At 39.7% G+C, this 19,815-nt stretch overlaps 1 protein-coding gene across 1 annotated transcript in view; it reads left to right on the forward strand.

The window, feature by feature from the left end:
- Positions 1-14,883: 14,883 nt before the first annotated feature.
- Positions 14,884-19,815, forward strand: part of SDK1 (sidekick cell adhesion molecule 1) — a gene marked incomplete at both ends in the record, with an annotated part of 418,553 nt that continues 413,621 nt past the window's right edge. Inside the window, one exon of the mRNA XM_082312411.1 lies at positions 14,884-15,355. Within this exon, the coding sequence (XP_082168537.1) occupies positions 14,884-15,355 (472 nt within the window). The remainder of the gene's footprint in view (positions 15,356-19,815) is intronic.

The raw sequence follows: 19,815 nt of genomic DNA on the forward strand, positions 1-19,815 counted from the left end.
AAAGTAATAATTTAAAACTGTGCTGGTCCCCAATAAGTAAGGCTCCAAGACAGTTTTGATCCATTGATGAATTCTTTCTAATATGTTCCCTGAGGTACAGTTTTCCTAAATCTATTAGACATTTACAGTCTTTCAGGATGTGCTGCCCGAGATGCTCTATCACACTGTATTAACTTGACAAGATAATGCAGCGCTATCTTTTATTTTCATAGAAAGAACTATGTTTGACCTTGGAACTACTAACAACAGTTTATTACCCCTAACCTTACTAGACGGACATTCTGATATATTACTGCAAATTATTATACTAGACATAAGATACACATAAGATGCATGTAGAAAGTTACAGGGAGGTTATTCAGGACAAGATCCTGGATCTAATAAAAATCACAACATTGCTTCTACCTAATATCCAGTTCTCCAAAGAAAGGCAAAAGAAAACGAAAGCACTCCATAATGATCTAGCCATTTATAAAATAAGTTAACAGAAGAAAAAACAATTCCCATTTCTTGCTTAGTGGCTTCTCTATGCTGTCCCTATCAGCATGGAATCATGGTACTAACTCCTCTTGCAGTCATAAACGATCTTGAACCCTGACTAAAATTATTCCTCTTCCAGTATACACACTGTATTGGGTTTGCGTGGCAAGGTTTTGGTAGCTGGGGGGCTACAGGGGTGGCTTCTGTGAGAAGCTGCTAGAAGCTTCCCCCATGTCCCACAGAGCCAATGCCAGCCAGCTCCAAGATGGACCTGCTACTGGCCAAGGCCGAGCCCATCAGTGATGGTGGTAGCGCCTCTGGGATAACATATTTAAGAAGGGTGAAAAAACCTGAGCAACTGCAGCCAGAGAGAGGAGTGAGAATATGTGAGAGGAACAACTCTGCAGACACCAAGGTCGGTGAAGAAGGAGGGGCAGAAGGTGCGCCAGGTGCCAGAGCAGATACCCATCTGCAGCCCGTGGCGGACCCCACACCAGAGCAGGTGGATCCCCGAAGGAGGCTGTGACCCTGTGGGAAGCCCATGCTGGAGCAGGCTCCTGGCAGGACCTGTGGCCCCATGGAGAGAGGAGCCCAGGCTGGAGCTGGTTTGCTGGCAGGAGTTGTGACCCCGCAGGGGACCCACGCTGGAGCAGTCTGCTCCTGAAGGACTGCACCCCATGGAAGGGACCCATGCTGGAGCTGGGGAAGAGTGTGAGGAGTCCTCCCCCTGAGGAGGAAGAAGTAGCAGAGACAACGTGTGATCAACTGACCGCAACCCCCATTCCCTGTCCCCCTGCACCGCCAGGGTGGGAGGACATAGAGAAAATCAGGAGTAAAGTTAAGCCTGGGAAGAAGGGAGAGGTGGAAGGAAGGTGTTTTAAGATTTAGTTTTCATTTCTCATTATTCTACTCTGATTTGATGGGGAAAATCAATTTATTACCAAAGTCAAGTCTATTTTGCCCATGATGGTAATTGCTGAGTGATCTCTCCCCATCCTTATCTTGACCCACAAGCTTTTTGTTGTTTTTTCTCTCCCCTGTCCAGCTGAGAAGGGGGAGTGACAGAGCGGCTTTGGCAGGACCCTGGCATCCAGCCAGGGTCAACCCACCACACACACTTAGATGTTTGTGGTGATAAAACACCACCTTATTCTGCAACAGCCTCTGGAAGAGTACCTTGAGTATTATTGCACTGATAAAAAGATCACAGCTACACTGGGCACAGTTGTAAACCCTTCTATGCAACAGATTTTGTGAGTTTATGCATCACACTAACCTTCCAGGAATAAGAGTTATTTGTGCATTAATCTTCATCTTAATAACCCCTTTGCTCCAAATAAATTAGCTATACTTAGCTGTGTCATAAGACGATATACTGCAATGTGCTAGAAGGAAAGCTGCTCTTTCATTTTTCTTTTTCAGAATTACTCTCCACTTAAATGCTTATCAGGGAGCCAACGCAAAGTGTAACTAGTGAGCACAGGAGTACGACTAAAACAAGGGTTCTTTTTTACCCTTTTGATGTTCTTCTAGAGACACATTTATGTCTATTACTTAAAAATATATATTAAAGTAACTAAAAATAGAATAAATTAAAATGCTTTGTAATTGAAAAATTCTACATCTGTAGTATTTCAAGCAGCAATTTAAGATGTATTGTTCTTTCTTTTTTCAGAGTTTTTATAATCACCTATGTATGTTACAGCATTTTTTATGATCCCTTTTAATAAGTTTTTGTCGAACTAATGAACACTAAGTGACTGTAAGCACCTGCGACTTGTTAGAGAGATCACCCAGTAACAGTAAGCAAGGCACAACATCTCCAGCCATAGCACCAAACTCTACTCTGGGTGACATTCATTGAAACTAGGGGTGTCTGCTTAAATGAAATCCCACAGAGATATTCATCTGCTGGAAGTTAAGCATGTATATATTACTTCTGTAATACACAGGATTTGTCCCTTGCCTGAAGTTGAGTATAGGTACTTAGTCCTTGCAGTATTAAGGCTTTACTTTGGATTGATTTATATCATTATGACAAAGGGCGGAATTAGTCTCAATATTATTTAGAAGAGATGTATATAGTGAAAGTAGAAAAGCCACATCTACAAAAGCTTTTCTTGATCTATTGCAACTCCCTGAGACTTCAAACACCCATAGCAGGATTCAGACTCTATCCAGGTATCCAAATGATTAAAGCTACTCATTTTGTAAAAAATTAATTATGATCAAATGAAAGAACTCTCTGAACATATGGTTTTGAGATTTGCCAACATCCAAGGCCAATTTATTTTTTATTAATCTGTGTTTGTAAGATGTCTGAGACATTGTGTAAATCTCCTTTTGAAAGGCTGAAGTCAAGAGTTGAGAAAGAAAAAGCAAGATGCAGGCATTATTCAAAGAATGCCACAAAGCAAAGTTTCTTTTGTCAAATAAGAGAAATATGGAGACTCCAAACTAACTTTTTTGGCAGTACATTTTACAGATTAATTTACAATTAAATCTTAAAAAAAAAAAATTCCAATTAAATGTCCTTCCTTGCTGGCTTTGTTCTTGTCCCCAAAGGAACCATCTTGGTTTTCTCTTGACAATTCTCTCAGAATTTGGAACTTTTTAGTGTCTTTGTTTTCTTTCTTTGTTGCACATTAAAGTAATTCTTTGGGTGCTACTGTGATCAACAACGATCACTGGATTGAGGCGAAACTGGGAACAATCAACCACTGTGCAACAGCAACTTCCTTTCCTCTCTTCTCCCTGAAGCTAATGGCTAAGCTCCCACTGATAAGGTCAGAATTTTATTCCAGCTTGTGAGGTAATGGTTTCTCTAAGGTCTGATAAAGCAATGGTGGTATATATTGCAAACTCTCACTAACTTTTAAAGCTAGAAAATGTACACAAATATTTCTTTTCTTTAGTTAGAATATTAACACAACTATTATTTTTATTGGGAAACAACACCGAATATTGAGAAATATCTAATTAGGAATAGCAAAGAGTCTATTTACAGATTATTTTCTAATTAAGCAACAATGTCTTCTACAGATCAGGAAGCCATTGCATTTCTAGGTAAAGAATTTAAAGACCAGTTACCAACTGGAATGGTCTAAGTGGATAGATCAGGAAAGCTAAGCTGGTGAACACTGGCAATAAATTAAACAGGTTAAACTCAGTGTAGATTATTTCATTTCAGATGTTAAAATCCCTTAAATTCTGAACTCCAGCATACTAGAGTTCACATTACTCCGGAATGATGGCATCCACAAAGGGATTTCTCATCTTCAATTTATGTTCTCTAATTTTACACTTTCAGTTGCCTCAGCAGAACTTTTCTAAGTATCACCATACAGATGCAAATTCACTGTTGACAACCCCTACTCTTATTTGTAGTCTGAAATAATTTAGCATCACTTTTCAACTGTGGGCTTTTTTTTTTTTTTTTTCCTCCCCAAAGCATGCTTTTCCTGACAGATTAAAGATCTATCAGAATAGCATTCTCCGGGAAGGATCCTGAATAACATCAGGCCAAAAAGTAGATCTGACAAAGTTCCCCCATACACACACTTCTTCCACATACCTTTCAAGCAGATGATGATTTTCTGAAGTTTGTTTCACTTTATCATTCTAATCCAAAAGGTCGAACATCAGATAACACACCTTTTTTTTTTTTTTTTTTTAAACCATAATCATGCAAGACATTACGGCCAAATGACAGTGCTGAAGTCAAAGTACATTAAATCAAACAATGGGAGATTATCAGTCAACCTTGCAATCTCATCAAAAGTACCAGCATGCTTGTTCAATATCTGTTTTCCATAAAAATCATATCAATCAGCACTGATTGTTAATTTTGTTTCTACTGTTTCCATCTTAACCAGCCTTCCAGTGCATGAGAACTGACCTTCAATTAACATGTCTGGGATTACTTGTGGCATCATGTTTAACCTTAAAATATTTACACAACATTGGGTTTTCTTTCCCCTCTTCTGGAACTTTTAATGACAGTTCAAGATTTGTTAAAAAGAACACTGATAGTTCACAGAACTTCTTGGGCAATTCTTTAAGAATCCCTGGTATATCCAGGCACTGTATTATATTATATTCTATTATCCAAGCATTATGAAATTGAAGGTATTTTGCATTCTTCCTTGTGACTCTTATAAAGTATTAATTTTGACTAACAAAGAAATGAATCGCTATTTCTTTTCAAACACAGAAGAAAAATACACCAGAGTTATATCCATAAGGGGTAATGTATGCACTGCCTTCCTTTAACTTGTTTAGCCCTTATTTATTAATATTTAGGCTTTTGTAAGTTTTTAAGGTTATAAACGTCATAATTTAGTCCAGTTGTGAGTGAATGAACCCAAGTTACAACTTAATATTGAAGTTTCACCCTTATCTGCTTAATTTTTGTCCTTGTGAGGGGACTTTAAAAGCTCCTTTAGAAGACTGTCATGAAAAGCAATGATATACATTCTCAGCAAAACAAAGTAGCCCTTATTCTAATCTTACATAGCGTCTGATCAAGAATCCACTATAGTTCTGGGGAAAAAAAAAAAAAAAAGACATTAATTTCCATGTTTTTTTCACCTTACCAGTATAAACCAGAAGTAACAACACCAAAATCTGTAGAGTTGCATCAGTTCAGCTAACATATTAGATCAGAATTAAGTTCTACTACTTTGTAGCAATCCAGACTGGGCTGAGCCTTACTTTATTTCACTGTTAACGCAACAGGAGTCCTGTCCTGATTACAGAGTGCTTTATATAGCATGTCATCTCACCTTGTAGTTTGTACTTACATTTTCCTATTGCACCTATGAGAGCGCTGTGGAGCTGCTCGCCAAGGAAGGTCATATTATAGTCATCTTGGAATACTTAAAAACTGATGATATGCATACAAAGTCAGGAATGAGATCAGATTTAAATATTAATGTGAAGATTTACAGAGGTTTTTTTTACAACATATTAATTAAAAAAGACAAAAAATATAGCATTGTTGTACTGCAACTGCCACTCAGTTTAAATTTCATTGTTTTCCATATTTTGCTAAAAGAAAAAACCTCCCATCTTTTGCTGTCCCAAGCCCCTGTATTAGTAGAATCATATGTACATATAAATGAACTACAAGAGTTAGATCATATGATAACTCACTAACAATCATTTTAAGTGTATTTACATTCATCCCATATAAGCGTAGTGGGTTTTGTCCATTACTGTGAATTATTTATATCAGAAGTGTTGATTCATGAAAATTAGGTTTCATCAAACTTGACCAATGTGAAATGCGTGCATCTGATGTAGTTCTCGGAACTATTGATTTTTCTGCGCCCATCTGTCTCGCACTCACTCTGTTCCGAGTACTCTCTGAAGAATAATGCTGGCATCTGTTTTAAGTATAAGCATTCCAAATTACTGCATAGATGCATTACAGAGTAGTTAAGAAAAATCAGTAGTTTCTACGTAAATAACCACAAAGCTTTGCTACTTTCTTTAAAACATAAATTTCTTTAATAAAGATTGTTTTATTTTTACTCCAATATTTCTCCTTTACTTCAGCTACTGCAGTCAAAGCTATCATAATATTCTGCTGCTGCTTAAATTCACCACTGGTGTGAATTCCTTTGTTGTGGGTGTGTGGGTTTTTTTTTTTTTTTTTTTCAAGGAATATGCATTTCATATTGTGTTTACTATTGAAAAGTGAGATTTTGAATCTGAATCAAGTAAAAAGACCTTAGTACACATTTAAATACATTTTCACAGCTTTCCTAAAAATGATGCAAGGCTGTCACCTAAGTGGATCACTTACAAAATATTTCAGATTAGCCTTTTAAAATAACATTTAATTGCTATGGAAATTAAGATAAAATTTCTGTAGTTAAGATGCATTTTTCCCTTCTGAGCACAGAGCAGCAATAATAACCTTGAGCAAAAGCTATGAGAATGGTAAAATGTACTGTCTGTGTCCACAGCCTGGATTTCTACAAAATTAATTTCTGTTAGTAGAATCATGATAAGAGACCTGTGGAAAAGAAAGCTCTTCACTGTTAATCTGGACCTTTGTCCTATCTTGAGCAGATTAAAAGATATAATATAATTGCTTTTGATAATCTTAAAAAAAAAAAGTTCATAAGGAAAGGAAGCATCACAGCACTGAGAAGAACCAGTCTTGAAAAAACAGTGAAGCACTGATTAGATGCCAGTTGAATTATAGACACTCAGTCAAGAGAAGGGGTGAGTTGACGTACACAAGGATGCAGCCAAGAAGAGTGGTGACAAATAAATTATTTTAGCTGCTAACGATAAGAACCTGCTGGTGACAATCCTCTGCACCAAATAACTGGGGAAAAATGTTTTGGGACAACTTTAATTTTACACCAAAATAGCAGTACTTGTAAAAACCAGCTGGCACTCTGGCTCACTCACGTTAATCCTCTTACTTCATCTCCCTGAACTGACACCGTCTGGTCCATTCTTTGTTTTTGGAAACCAGAGTTATGGGATCTAAGCCTGATGTCTCAACTTCAGTCATCAATAAATCTGGAAAATTCTTGGATACACAAGTGTGCAGGCCCAGAAGATTAATAAAGCCAAAATGTCATTAAAAGACAATCAATGGTCTCATTATGCCAGAAAACTCTCTGCTGAAGTCCCCATAGTGGCTGATTCCTCTGGATTTCAATCTTAATTTAAAACACTACTAATCAATATCTTTTCATATCCTATGGAGGAAAAAAAAAATATAACTACAGTGGCCAATGCTGCAGTCACTGTAAATACCTTCTATGTATTCTTTAAAGCTTACTTTCTCATTTCATGACCCATTTATTTTATATGATGGGCAAATTGTAGACTATGACAGCAGTAATATGGCTGAGATGTTCAGTTATGCACCCTTTAGTAAGTGTGATTGCTCAAGCCCTTGTGGTAATTGTTCTCATCCTCCTTCTTGTTATCTGTTTATCACATCGCAATAAATGGGATTTTTCTTTTAAAGTTATTCCATTAAAATCATGTCGATCAATTCATAAAAATGCAGGATTGTAATAATGAACTAACTCATCACATCTATTACTTTGCATTTCTCAATTAATTACAGTACCTCAAGAATATGCTATTTTTGGAATATGATCTCCATGTATATATTTAACACTGTTCTTTGCAGTAATAATGTAATCCCATCATAAAATGTTCAACAGATGTCTTTGCTTACTTAAGACAAGGTGTTTATACTGCATCTGAAAATAACCCATGCACTTGATAAAAACACATTCTTCTACAACACTGTTCAGAGACTGCAAGACTGTTGTTTACATCTTTATAATATCTTTGTGAGTAAGCACATGGGAGACAATAATCAGTTCACTAACCATTGAACTAGCATCCTCTCCAGGTGAAACCATGGTCATATTATAGCATTTTAGTAAAAGAAGATCAGGAAATTAAGAAAACTGTAACCAACAGAAATCACACAGGATCACAGGATCTTGCATGGTATACAATGATAGTATATACAATATACTTTTTTTTTTTTTTTTTTTTGAATATCAAAGTTACCGCTTTGAAAAGTGGAAAACACCATGATATCTAATCTCATTTCAAAGTGCTTAACATTTTATGTTCTACCTGAAACACATCCTGCAGAAGCAGTACCTTTTAATGTTGTGCATGGCTTTTTGTTCAGTTCTGGAGAAAAAATGAAGGGGAGGGGAGGGAAAAGCAGCTAACACCACATTGCCTATAGCACGATGGTATTTTCTGAAAGTCTTCTACCTAGCGTGATCAAGTGTAAGTTGATGCATTAATGCATTTCAGTAGTAATATTACCACAGGTTCAGCTGAAATTTAGTAGATTTCTTTTGTACTTATGGTTTCAAGTTCTGCTTTATTTTTTTTCCTGATCAACTAGAAGGTTGAGAAAGTTACCAAGATGGCACTCATAAGTATAAAGGTTAGGTACAACCGAAAGATTTAGTCTTTGTCCAAAGTCCTCCCTAGTATTTATGGGCAATTTCAGACATTCCTCAAAGTGCTCAGGTCACTTGTGCCTGGAGTGTCATGTGAATCATGAAAGGGCAATCCCTGCAACCCATGGCTGGATAGCCAGACCGGCTGGTGTTTGAAGACACAGACTTCTTAAAATAAGATCTCTCTCTACATTCTAGCCAAACTTGTCTGGAGTAGAATCATTACAGCCCCTGTAGTCTTCCTCTGGGAGGCTCTAAGAATGTTTTCAAACGTCTGCATTTCAAAAACGCAGAACCTGTTGTCTTGATCCTTTATGTTACTTCGCTAACTCTCTACTCCATAAAACACAGCAGGGCAACGTGGCTAGGTCATTGTGAATTTCTTCTGATAGCTAAATAGGAAAGCCTATTGTTACATTGGGATAATACAGAAGATGGGGTAATTCAGAAACGACACTAGCCCCTTCTCCTGACTGTACAGACATTGTCCATATGAGCTATAACTGGTTTTGAATATAAACACAGCTGTGCTACAGCTCTATCAGGATAGCTCTTAGACTCATAAAAGCCGTGAAACACACATTTCAATCTATTCACTCTGCCCTCAACTTTTACCGCTGTGCCTTAGAACTGTACCTTGTCTGTTCCCAGACTCCTAAGCACAAGCATATTAAGCAGCAAGAGAAGGAATTTAACTCTGAATTTGCTAGCATTTCTGAATTTAAAATCAGACCTAAGAGGTATATAAATCTAATTCTAATTTCGTTTATGTAAATTCAAACCACATGGAGAAAACAAAAATCTATCATTCTGTTTGTTTTGGGGCTTTATAACTGACACCATATTAAGTTATTTAAGCCCAGTAAAATTTAATGGGAGTTATTCTTGTTCTTGCAACAGCGTTCACTGCAGAAGATACTTCCAGAAGTGTGGTGAAGTCATTGTTTAATGTCTCCCCTGAGACTTCCAGCTATGTAATGTGATATTTTTTTTCTTCTCTTCCAATGCTTATTATTGATGTAGAAGCATATTTACACCATAAAAGCAAAGCAGCTGGCTAGTGACCCTTGGGAATATACCCTTGTTAAGGAAGATTTTAGCCCCCTCCCAATAGTTTACTGCATTCAGGTTGATTTAGCGTGCTGAAAAACAATCCCATTTGAAAGCAAGTTACTTTCTACTCACATACTTACTGTTTTCTAAAGCTCTGTCCCTCTTGGGAGAAAAGGAAAGGCAATATAAAAATCTTCTGGGACAGCCATGTGGTAGTCACTGCAATCACTTGCCCTGAGTTTTGCACTTTAAGTTTTTGAGTGAAGGAAAATGGAAGTGTAGAGCCAAACAACAAAACAGTGTTTTCAGGGTACTCACATGATCTATACCTTCTATAGGAAACCCTTCAATCCAAGGAATTAGAAATACTAAGTGTTCTACATGACTTATGATGAAGATCTTACTAGAATTTTAACTCTTAGGTGGCAACCGTATATTATGGTTTTGCCTGTTAAAGTGTTCATCTCTCTCTCCATTTAATTTTCAAAGTTTTTGGTAAGGGTTTTTTCTTTACCAGCTAAATTTTTCAGGTGGAGTAAGTCATCATCCAAGAAAGTGCACTGGTGAAAAATACCACATAATACAAAATTAAGCAGTCAATGATTTTCTTTTTTGGTAGAAGAATGAAAGCAAAATAATTACTTGGCTTACAGGACTAAAATAGGCAAGCAAACCATTGCAATTACGTGGTTGAATAAACTTGGCGTTTGGTATAATCTACACCCCAGCTGGGTACTACCAACCAATGACTGCAAGAACCAGAGACTGCATCAGGAGATACACTAGATCAAAACAACCTGCTTCATCTCTCAAAAAGTGTATAAAATTATTTGTACATGAGAATACTCTCTCTAAAGGAGTTTAGCTAAACTCCAAACACTAGAAAGAGTCAATAAGCTATGCCTTAGAAGATATAAAGTCTTGTAAAAGGAAACTAAAAATTAAGGTTGTACAACGCTGGTGAGATTTTCCTCTGGAAGCAGTTCCATGATTCTATTTTCTTGGCTAGAAAGCTGTCTTTCATTAAGTGGCCTGTCTGGAGTAGCGGACCCTTCTCTTCCTTTCTCTTTTGTCTCATTGTCTCACCACTCAAGTAAATAAAATGCCCCACCATTCTGTGCTAATTATACTAAAGTCTGCAGCCCTTAGAAGACTTACCACATTCACACCTCATTGCAGAACACAACAGTCATTGGAAATAATCTCTTTTCCCTCATTTTCTCCACCTTTAAATGAAGCTAACTACATTGCTACTTCTTTTACTTACTTTTAAAACTCCCGAAAACCCATCCCCTCCTTTTTTCTGTCTTTATGAGCATTAGATTTGTTGTTTATGCTTTTTCAGGTGGGAGAGCTGTTCTCCTACTAGTTTTCCCGCTGCATGTTTAACGGTTTAGTTCCTCACTTGTTAGATGCATGCAGGAGAGTGAAGAAGCAGATACAGAACAGAGTTAGTAAAATGGTGAAATGCTTTTAGTAATCTAGATAACAAGACTTCAGATAATTTTTTTCTAGTTTGAACACTATTAAGTACAGCTATTGCAACCAAAGCAAATAGAAAAAAAAAAAAAAGGCACAAATGTTGTCCTTTGTGATATGTCAAAGGGACATGGTTATTGTTAAAAATAAGGAAATAACAAACTGAAAACATTTCACCCAAAATGTGGAGTTGGCAACCATAAAAGATACTACCATATTTAAATAATTTTTAAAAAGCAAGGCCTGAATGATGAAAATAGGTTAGCTTCCTATTCTTATGTTTGCATGTTCAACAGATATCAAGTGCTACAAGGAAAATGTATTCATTCCAAGAGGAAACAAGCTTTCACTAAAATTAAACAAGGTAACAGAAATTAGTGTTTCTCTTCCGTAGCATCTTGCTTTTAAAACTCAAGTTTGACAATGACTCTTTCAGCAGACTTCAGACAATAATAACACAACCACCACAAACTGCCTCCCTTAGAACTTATAAAGAAGCACCGAGTACTTTCTTAGAAATCAAACTGAATTTGAAATCTTAAACTAATATTTCCATCAGCAGCCCTATGCTCCTTTGTTAACAGTACTTAAAAACAACCGCCAAACACACAATTAAACGTATTTTCCATTTCCAGTTAAGGTAAATCAGTCCCACCCAAAATCACTAGTTAAATAAAAAGGTTCTTCATGCTGCAATAAATTAACTACTATGAATGGCGCAATGGGAGTTACAGATGGTTACTTCCTTGAGGTTCATTCTCAACACAGCTGAAAACAATCCGCATTCACTTTGCATTGTTATTAAAACGGATATATCGAAAGGAAAATCATAAGCACTGGGTCCTGGTACCTGTAGATAATTATTCATGCGGTCTACACACAAAAAAAGGAAAAAGTGTGATGTGAAAGATACAACAGAATCGCTGTTTACACTCTATTGACCACAAGGAAGAGACGGCTGTTGAAGTACAGCTCATATCTTTCAGTCACCAGGAAAAGGTGACAGAAGAATCGAAGTACAGCAACTTCTTGAGCATAGGAGCAACAAGCTTTCACACACAGGGATGAAGGAAAGGCAGAAAATGGATGTCATAAACCTTAATAACCTGTTAGATACTAGAAGTGGAGGTGAGAATCTGGCAGACAAGATTTACCTGTGAGATACAAAGGGAGGGTCAAGAGGAAAAACTGACCAGTAGTTTGCATGGATTTGATGGCTTCGATAGCAAAGGGTGCAACTGAGGAGCGTGCGTTACACACACGCAAGGCAGACACTGCCAAGGAACTCGTAAATGCTGTTCACCTGTGCTGGGGTGGTGTAGGAACAGTGAAGACACTTTGCCTTTTTTATACTATATAATAACAAAGGTGAGAGAAGGTGCTTTCTTGAATAATATACCTCAGTCAGAAACTCATCATGCCAGCTGTTAATAATACAAAAAAATGACCTCGCATTTGATGTGATAATTTACTATGTTTGCCTGCATGACTCTATCGTAAGAGACAACTTGTCAAAAAAGGAAAAAAGAGCAGAAGCTGGCTGCCAGCCCTCAACTCAAACACTTGCTAAACTCGTTGAATAAAAGAAACCAAGCTCAGAAACTTTGCTGCACTGCCAACCTCGCAAGCTGAATTAAACACCACACAAAGAGCGGGAAGGGGGGTTCATCCGCACCCCCGGGCTCCCTGGCTGTGTCACATACCTGCTATTTTCCTTCTTCGCTGACAAAAAGAATAGCTGCTGGGAATGCACGCGCTGAAGCAGCCGCACCCCAGCCTTCCTGGGCGTGCCTGGCGTGCCCCCTGGCAGCAGCAGCCACCGCCGCCGCCGCCGAAGCAGCAGCTGCAGCAGCAGGAGCGGCGGCGGCGGCGGCGCTGCGCAGGCCTAGGGGGCGCAGCGAGCGCGGGGACGCGGGAGAACGTCCCGCCGGGCGCGCACGCGCGTGGCCGTTAGCCAGCGCGGGGAGGCGAGGGTGACGCGTCCCCTCGGGCTCGCCGGCGCGCGGCCGTTAGCCAGCGCAGGGACGCGGGACAATGTCCCTCCCGCCTTGCGCGAGCGCGGCTCCTGCGCCCCCCCTGCCGCCCAATCAGCGGCCTGGCTGGGGGCGGTGCTACCGGAGGGGGTGGGGGAGGAGCGGAGCGTTGGGGCGAGGAGCGTTGAGGCGGCTGCGGGCAGGTCCCGCGCTGGCGGCCGGGCAGCGCCTGTGTGCGGGGGGGGGACACGACTCCTCCTCCGGCGCCTGTGGAGAGCCGGCGGGCAAACGTGTATGAAACAGCCCCCCGGCCAGTCCTGACAGTTCCACACCCGTACCCCCGTCCAGTACCTCCCTCCCCAGCTCGGCGGAGGATGTTCCCCCACACAGACACAGCCCCCTTGAGGTGTAGGTCAGGGGAAGGTGGGATGAGGCGCGGCGTGCGTTTGGGGCGGGGGGGCCGCGGGCTGGGGAGGGACGGGAAGGGAAGGGAAGGGAAGGGAGAAGGGAGGTGAGCCCGCGGGCGCGGCGGCCGGGCGGGGAGCGCGTCTGCCGGTTTTGAGGGAGGTGAGCGGGGAGCGCGGACGCGGGGCGGAGGCGGCGAGGTAGGCGCCCGGGAGGGATGGCGGGGGAAGCGCGAGCCTGCTGCCAGGGGAGGGTTAAAACCGCGCTTGTGCCGAAGGAGGCGAGAAAAGTTCAGGCTGTCTGTCGGGGGCGGGGGGGAGAGCTGACAAGATTTTTGTTTGATCAACTTCGCGCTTAGGTGCTTTGTTTTTAACTTGCGTTCATCCTGGGTGCACTTCTTCTATAACTACTCGTATTCTTTCTTTTTAATACGGGGGGGAGGGAATCTCCCACGAAACTTTTCCGTTTACGGAAGGCGGGACTGAAACAATACCCGATGCATTGTTTAAATGTAAAACCTCCAGCGCTTTTTTTTTTTTTTCCTCGGTACGGTTTTATTGCCGCCGCTGCTGCTGTTGTGATAGCGCTTTCCCTCTTGTGTTTACAGCTTCTGTAAGGGAGAGACGCTCGGAGGAAGAACCAGGATCCCTGGGCTGCACAAACAAGGAAAGCAGGAGTCCATCTAAGCAAAGCTGGAAGGATTTCACCTTGTTGCTGTTTGTTTCGGGAGATTTTCCCTCCCCCCGGCCCCGGACACTATCCAGCTGAGGGTTTGTTTCGTTGCTGCGTCCACAGCCGGCCAGAAGAGAAGCGCCTTACACGTTAGAGGTGATTTTTGTCGTGGTCTCCCTGCAAGAAAGAGATCAGCACCAGTCTTCGAGGAGGAGGGAGATATGATCAACTGAGGTTTTCCCTACCTCCGGCTGAACGCGAGAGTTCAAGTGACACCGCCGCTGGCCTGTGGCTGACTGCTTGCACAGCGAGCTGGAATCACGGCCAGAGCTGCTCAATTTACCTGCTCGAGGACCCTTCAAACCCTTCTATTGACGGTAGAGATTTGTATCCAAAGGAAAATCGGATTAATATAAACTATGCAGAGCTTTGCGGGGATATCTGGAGACTACCCTGTCTGCATGGCTAATCTTGAAATTGTCTGAAATAAATCCTTAGCGCAAGGAATAGCGAGACACTTTCAATTAGTTGTTTTTTATTTTTTTTTTCCTTGACGATTCCCCCCCCCCCCCCCCCCGCGAGAATTTAACACTTCCATCGCAAGGTTGTTCCAGGAGAATGGGACACGTGCTGGAAAACTCACCACACTTCATAGAAATCACAGGGGTAACAGTTTCCATCGGCGTTGCGGTATGAAAGGTACTCTTTGGATTGTCTGCTGGTGGCTAAGATGGATCAGTCTTTCCCTGTTTCTGTGAGCGATGTGCTGAAGGATCCGGATTTACTGAAATACTGACGCCCATAAACTTACTCCCTCTCTGTTGAAGGCATTGGATGTGACAGTGCAGAGAAACATGTGTTTCACATTTCTGACTGGTTGTTTTGGTGCAATCAATACCTCCACAAGAAACATTGACTTAGGTGGCGATTATCATACCGGGAGGCACACGGAGTGCTGCTTTCGGGTTGCATGCAAAGTGAGCACAAATCAAAGAGTCCGCCGTTCCTGTGAAGTGGGGGCTTCAGTTCCCCCCAAACTCCGGGGCAAAGGCAGCGGGCGATGTTCCCACCCCACCAAAGAGAGCCCGGCCTCGGGGTGCGGAATGAGCAATGACCAAAGCGCTGTCAGGAGTGGCAGGCATTCGGATCGGATGGGGATCAGTGAGGCAATAACGGTTGAAAGAAAGGTGGATCGCAAAATTATTGCCCGAAGGAATAGCAGGCGAGGCGGAATGATGATAAAGTTAAACTTCTGTTTCATCTTTTGTCGGGGATGGTGGGCGTTTCTGTTGCTTCAGCTCCACATGTTGCAAGCACTGGCACAAGGTAGGGCTAGAGACATTTTTGTTTATAGAAATGCTGCATCTGCCTTCTAAGAGGAAGGGAATCTCGCTCGGGTACAGAGAAACCCTTTTACTTTATCCTTATCAGAGGTAAACTGCAGAATTCGCACTGAGCTGATTTCATGTATGAATGGTCGTTTCTTACACACAGTCGTTTCTTTACAGGGATTTGCAAACTGTACTTACATGTTTCTCTCCCTTTCTCATCCTATCCTTCCCCTCTCCCAACCTCCCACAGAGAATCAAAAGCCCTATCGGGACCAAACCTGCTTTTTTATTTACTTAAATACGTCCGTACATTACTGCTCTTCTAGGCAGCAAAAGAGTTAACTGCTGGTTGTGTGTGTGTGTGTGTTTAAAAACACTGTGCACTGAGATAAGTTATTAGGAGAAGGGGAGTCATAAATCCGCCGACTAGAACTAAATCAGGCATGTAAAAGGAATTCTTTCAACATATGAGTACTATTCTATGTGAACCTCGGTTCGAGCATTGTTCGTTTCTTTTGGATTGCCAAGTAACATTTACCCGAGACAAAAACTGCAATTGATTCGTATCTGAGCATTTCCACATCAGAGATCCTTGCAGTCAAATGAGTCACTTGTAAACGAAGGGTCAGAGTCGACCAATAGACTTTAAATATCAAGTGTCAGTCACTTTGCATCTAAATTCCCTGCTCAAAAAATTGCCAAATGTAGCCTAATTCTTAATAATCCTTTGACAGAGTAAACAATAAATGGCAGGCAGAAGCATTACAGTTGGCTGCGCCAAATAACATGCTGAACAAATGCAGCTTTCACTTTCTTTGCTGGATTGAGTTTTATTGCTGTGTGCATTGTCTGACTGAAGTGGTATGTGTTGGACAATGCAGAACTGTATCGTGTGGGACGATGAGTTAGTTATTAAAAGCGGAAGTTAATGCTCTATGAAGGGGAATGGTCTTTGTGTTTTAGTTCTTTGTTTTCAAGTATTTCATAGGGAACAACAGTGCATTCAGTTTTAATAACTGGATGGGCTTGTGTGTTGAGGAAGAGGGGTTATAAGCCAGGTCTGCTGTAGTTTGTCTGCTCAGGGTTTACTACTGCATCCTTGGAAAGTTTGGAGCCGCAGGATACAGAAGAGTTTTAATCCAGTGTTTAATAATGGACTCCACCCTCATAAACCTTTTTCAGTGCTTTGTTTATGCTGTCATTGCTATTCCCAAACTACTTGTGCTGAGGCCTGCAAGCCCTAACAGGGTATTGTTATTCTGAAACAAGACATACCTGAAATAATTCTCTCTACAAATTACAATTCACGTCACTTTTTTTTTTTTTTTTTTTGCTTTTGGTAGTTGCTGTTGATAAATGCCAACTTGATGCTTCCATTTTGGAAGACAAATGCTGATGATTCTTGCTGTTTACATTAAAAAAGCAAAAATTTTTCATTTAAGGCAGTTTTAAGTGCCAGTGATTCAGGAATCAATTTAGATGCCATGTAAAACAGTTTTCTGTAATTTAGTAGTAAACTAGCCATCTTATTGGATTAAAAAGAGAATTGAAACTCATTTAGCACAAATTTAGAAAAATTTTTTGATAGCATATTTCAGATTACTACGCATTTGCAGTAGCATCAGTTTTAGGTAATATGTATCTCAGGGAGTTATGTAGTGTTTACAAACTATGCTAAAGAAAAGTCCTAACACCAAGTTAGTTTTACCCATCAGTATTTAAGAGGGGGAGGAAAAGTGAAGAGAATAAGACACATCATTATTTCTGAGAAATATTGGTGCAGATAAAGGTATGTAGTTTAGAAGACATTAAACAATGAAAGATAAAACAAATATATAAAGCAGAAACAAAATACATTTTTATTTTTATATAATGCAGAAAACGCAAATTACAGTTAGTCCTCTAAACATTCTTTGACACATAAACCAGCATGGAGGTCTTAATGCAGGGTATTTCTATTAGGTTTTCACAAATTTTGTATTCATTTATAACTTACGGTTCTTTTTGCACTCTGAATTCTAATGGATTCTAATACATTCATCATTTTTATGCGAAAATTTACTTTAGAGGGAAGATGACAATTCTTATAAAAGTCCTTCATGAAAATGGAAATTCTGCTACAGCCACAGAAAGTTTTTAATGGAATGATGTGGTCATATGCATGAGAGAATTACATGCCTCCAGTCTTTTATGTGATAAAAAATGAACTTTCTAAATATATGGGCCATGGCTATTTTGAATGAATCATAATACTATGCTATAACCAGCTAATGTTTCCATAATAACTATTTCAGCATTAAAGAAATAAGAAATATTTCAGGCACACTGAAATGCAGGTTCTCAGTTCATAGGAAACAGATTAGATGAAGTCGTTGAGATTAAGTATCTTGTACTGTAAGGTGAATGGAAGAGAAGGTTTTCAACTGCAACAGGTTGGTTGAGTATTCTCTAGAGTTGAATGATCATGTAAAAGCAGATCTAGAGGCGAACTGTAGATAAAACCACTTGTAAATTCATTTTGTACTTAGCTCTTCAGTTTTTCTGTCTTCTGGTAGTTGTGTTACATGATTAGATAAAACAATTTATTTGATTTCTTTTTCCTTTTCAAAGTGAATTTAATTATTATGAAACATACAGTGGTTTATTGTACTGAATAATAAAGCATTCTCTTCGAACCTTAGTATTGTTAGTGCGGACCTTCTCATTATGGGAGTGATTTTCTGGGCAGAAGAAATGTACAGGTAACAAAGGTTGTGGCCTGTCCCATGAACATAGCCTAGAGTGGTACTCCCACTTCCGTAATGGCTGCAGACCTGCATAGGCGACCGTTCAGACTATGTGTATGTCTCACCCAGCTTACTACATTGGCCCATCTGTGAATGGGAAGCTTGTCAGGAAAATTAACCTGTAAGAGTCTGAAAACTGTTGCACATTTCTTTGTTTACTCAGTTCTTTATGTCTGCTAGCCTCTGCCATGATGCCTCTTTTCATGGCATTTTTGTTAAACTTGTGTATTAGGTGCTAGTTAGCCTCGAGTCATTGTGTGTCATCAAATAGCGATGAGATGCTAATTGATAATCACTATAATTATCAAATTAGAATTTGTGAGGTGATGGTAGAAGTGGATCATTTCGACACAGTAACTAACTACTGTAGTTAGAAGAACATTATCCTGCAGTGACCTCTAGCTCAGTGGTCTAGCATGCCTGGGCATAGTCCTGTTGCATACATAGAGCTGGTTGCAGGATTGGAATTTATTAGTTATGTATGAGATTGACAAACACTGATGCCTACTGAGGTACAAAATGTTTACTAAAATACTAGAATAATTGTATGGAAATCGAAAAATCCTGCTTATTTAAACAGGTTGGAAGTTGCTGGAGGCTACTCTACATGCATCTTAATGGATTTAAGTACGTTCCCAATGTCTCACTTTTGTTGAAGAGTGAAAGAATACTTAGAAAATACACGTCTTTGGATTGATGGATGTTGTTCAGAATGATTTTAAAATAGATAAAAGTAGTGCAAAGCTTTAAGCTTCTCCAGTAGGAGATGGGTATCTTTAAATATTAAGAAAGAGAAGCTTGTCTGGTTTTTCTTAGTTTTACAGCAACACAAGTGTAATCTTTTTGTGCTGCTTGATCAAATCTGTAATTCAGAATTCTACACGTACCGGAATGTGCATTTAAGGTGATAATGCTATCTATTAATGCTTTGACAGAAGCCATGACATGGAAGATAGAAGAAGATTTTTCTGAGGCCCAATTTTTTTCAATTCAAATATTTGATCTGATGTAACTTATAAATATGCTAAGTGTAGGAAGTGTTTTCAAGCAAATTTCAAACTGCATTAGATGCAGAGATGATAAGCAACTTGCAGAGTGTTTAGTTGTTGGAAGGACAGAGAGAGATGGTTAAATGTGAGGGCAATACTTATTGGAGAGTGAAAAGCATTCTGAATTAAATGTGGAATGATGCTTTTCTAATTCCTAAAGATTCTGTTACTGTTTATTGGAAACTCATTAATTTGTATTGGATTTACCTCTTGTGTTACCTTTCTTTAGATCAACACTTTAAGGATGTGCTAGTTTTTAAACAGGTGAATTATTTGTGTATATAATTATAATAATTTAAAAATTGATTTGGAGGAGTACATACAAGCCTAGTCTAAATAGAAACGGGGTGGAGAGAGCGGGCTTTTTCTGTGGCCATATCATGCAACTTCTAACTCTCTCTACTGTGGTAGGTCTGTGTTTGGTTTACAAGCTTACCTTTAGCTGAAAAATGACTTATTCTCAAGACTTCTCAAGGCAAGTTCAAAGAGATATGTATACATACCTACTAACATTTTAAGTACAGCGTTTCAGGTAGTTTCTTGAGAGCGCAGTGTAACAGTACTATTAGAGGTGAAGGAAGACCGTATGTAATAGGTGTTTATCAAGATTGTTTTCATGC

Source organism: Platalea leucorodia, assembly GCF_965183815.1.
Source record: "Platalea leucorodia genome assembly, chromosome: 5".
In the NCBI taxonomy this organism is placed as follows: domain Eukaryota; kingdom Metazoa; phylum Chordata; class Aves; order Pelecaniformes; family Threskiornithidae; genus Platalea; species Platalea leucorodia.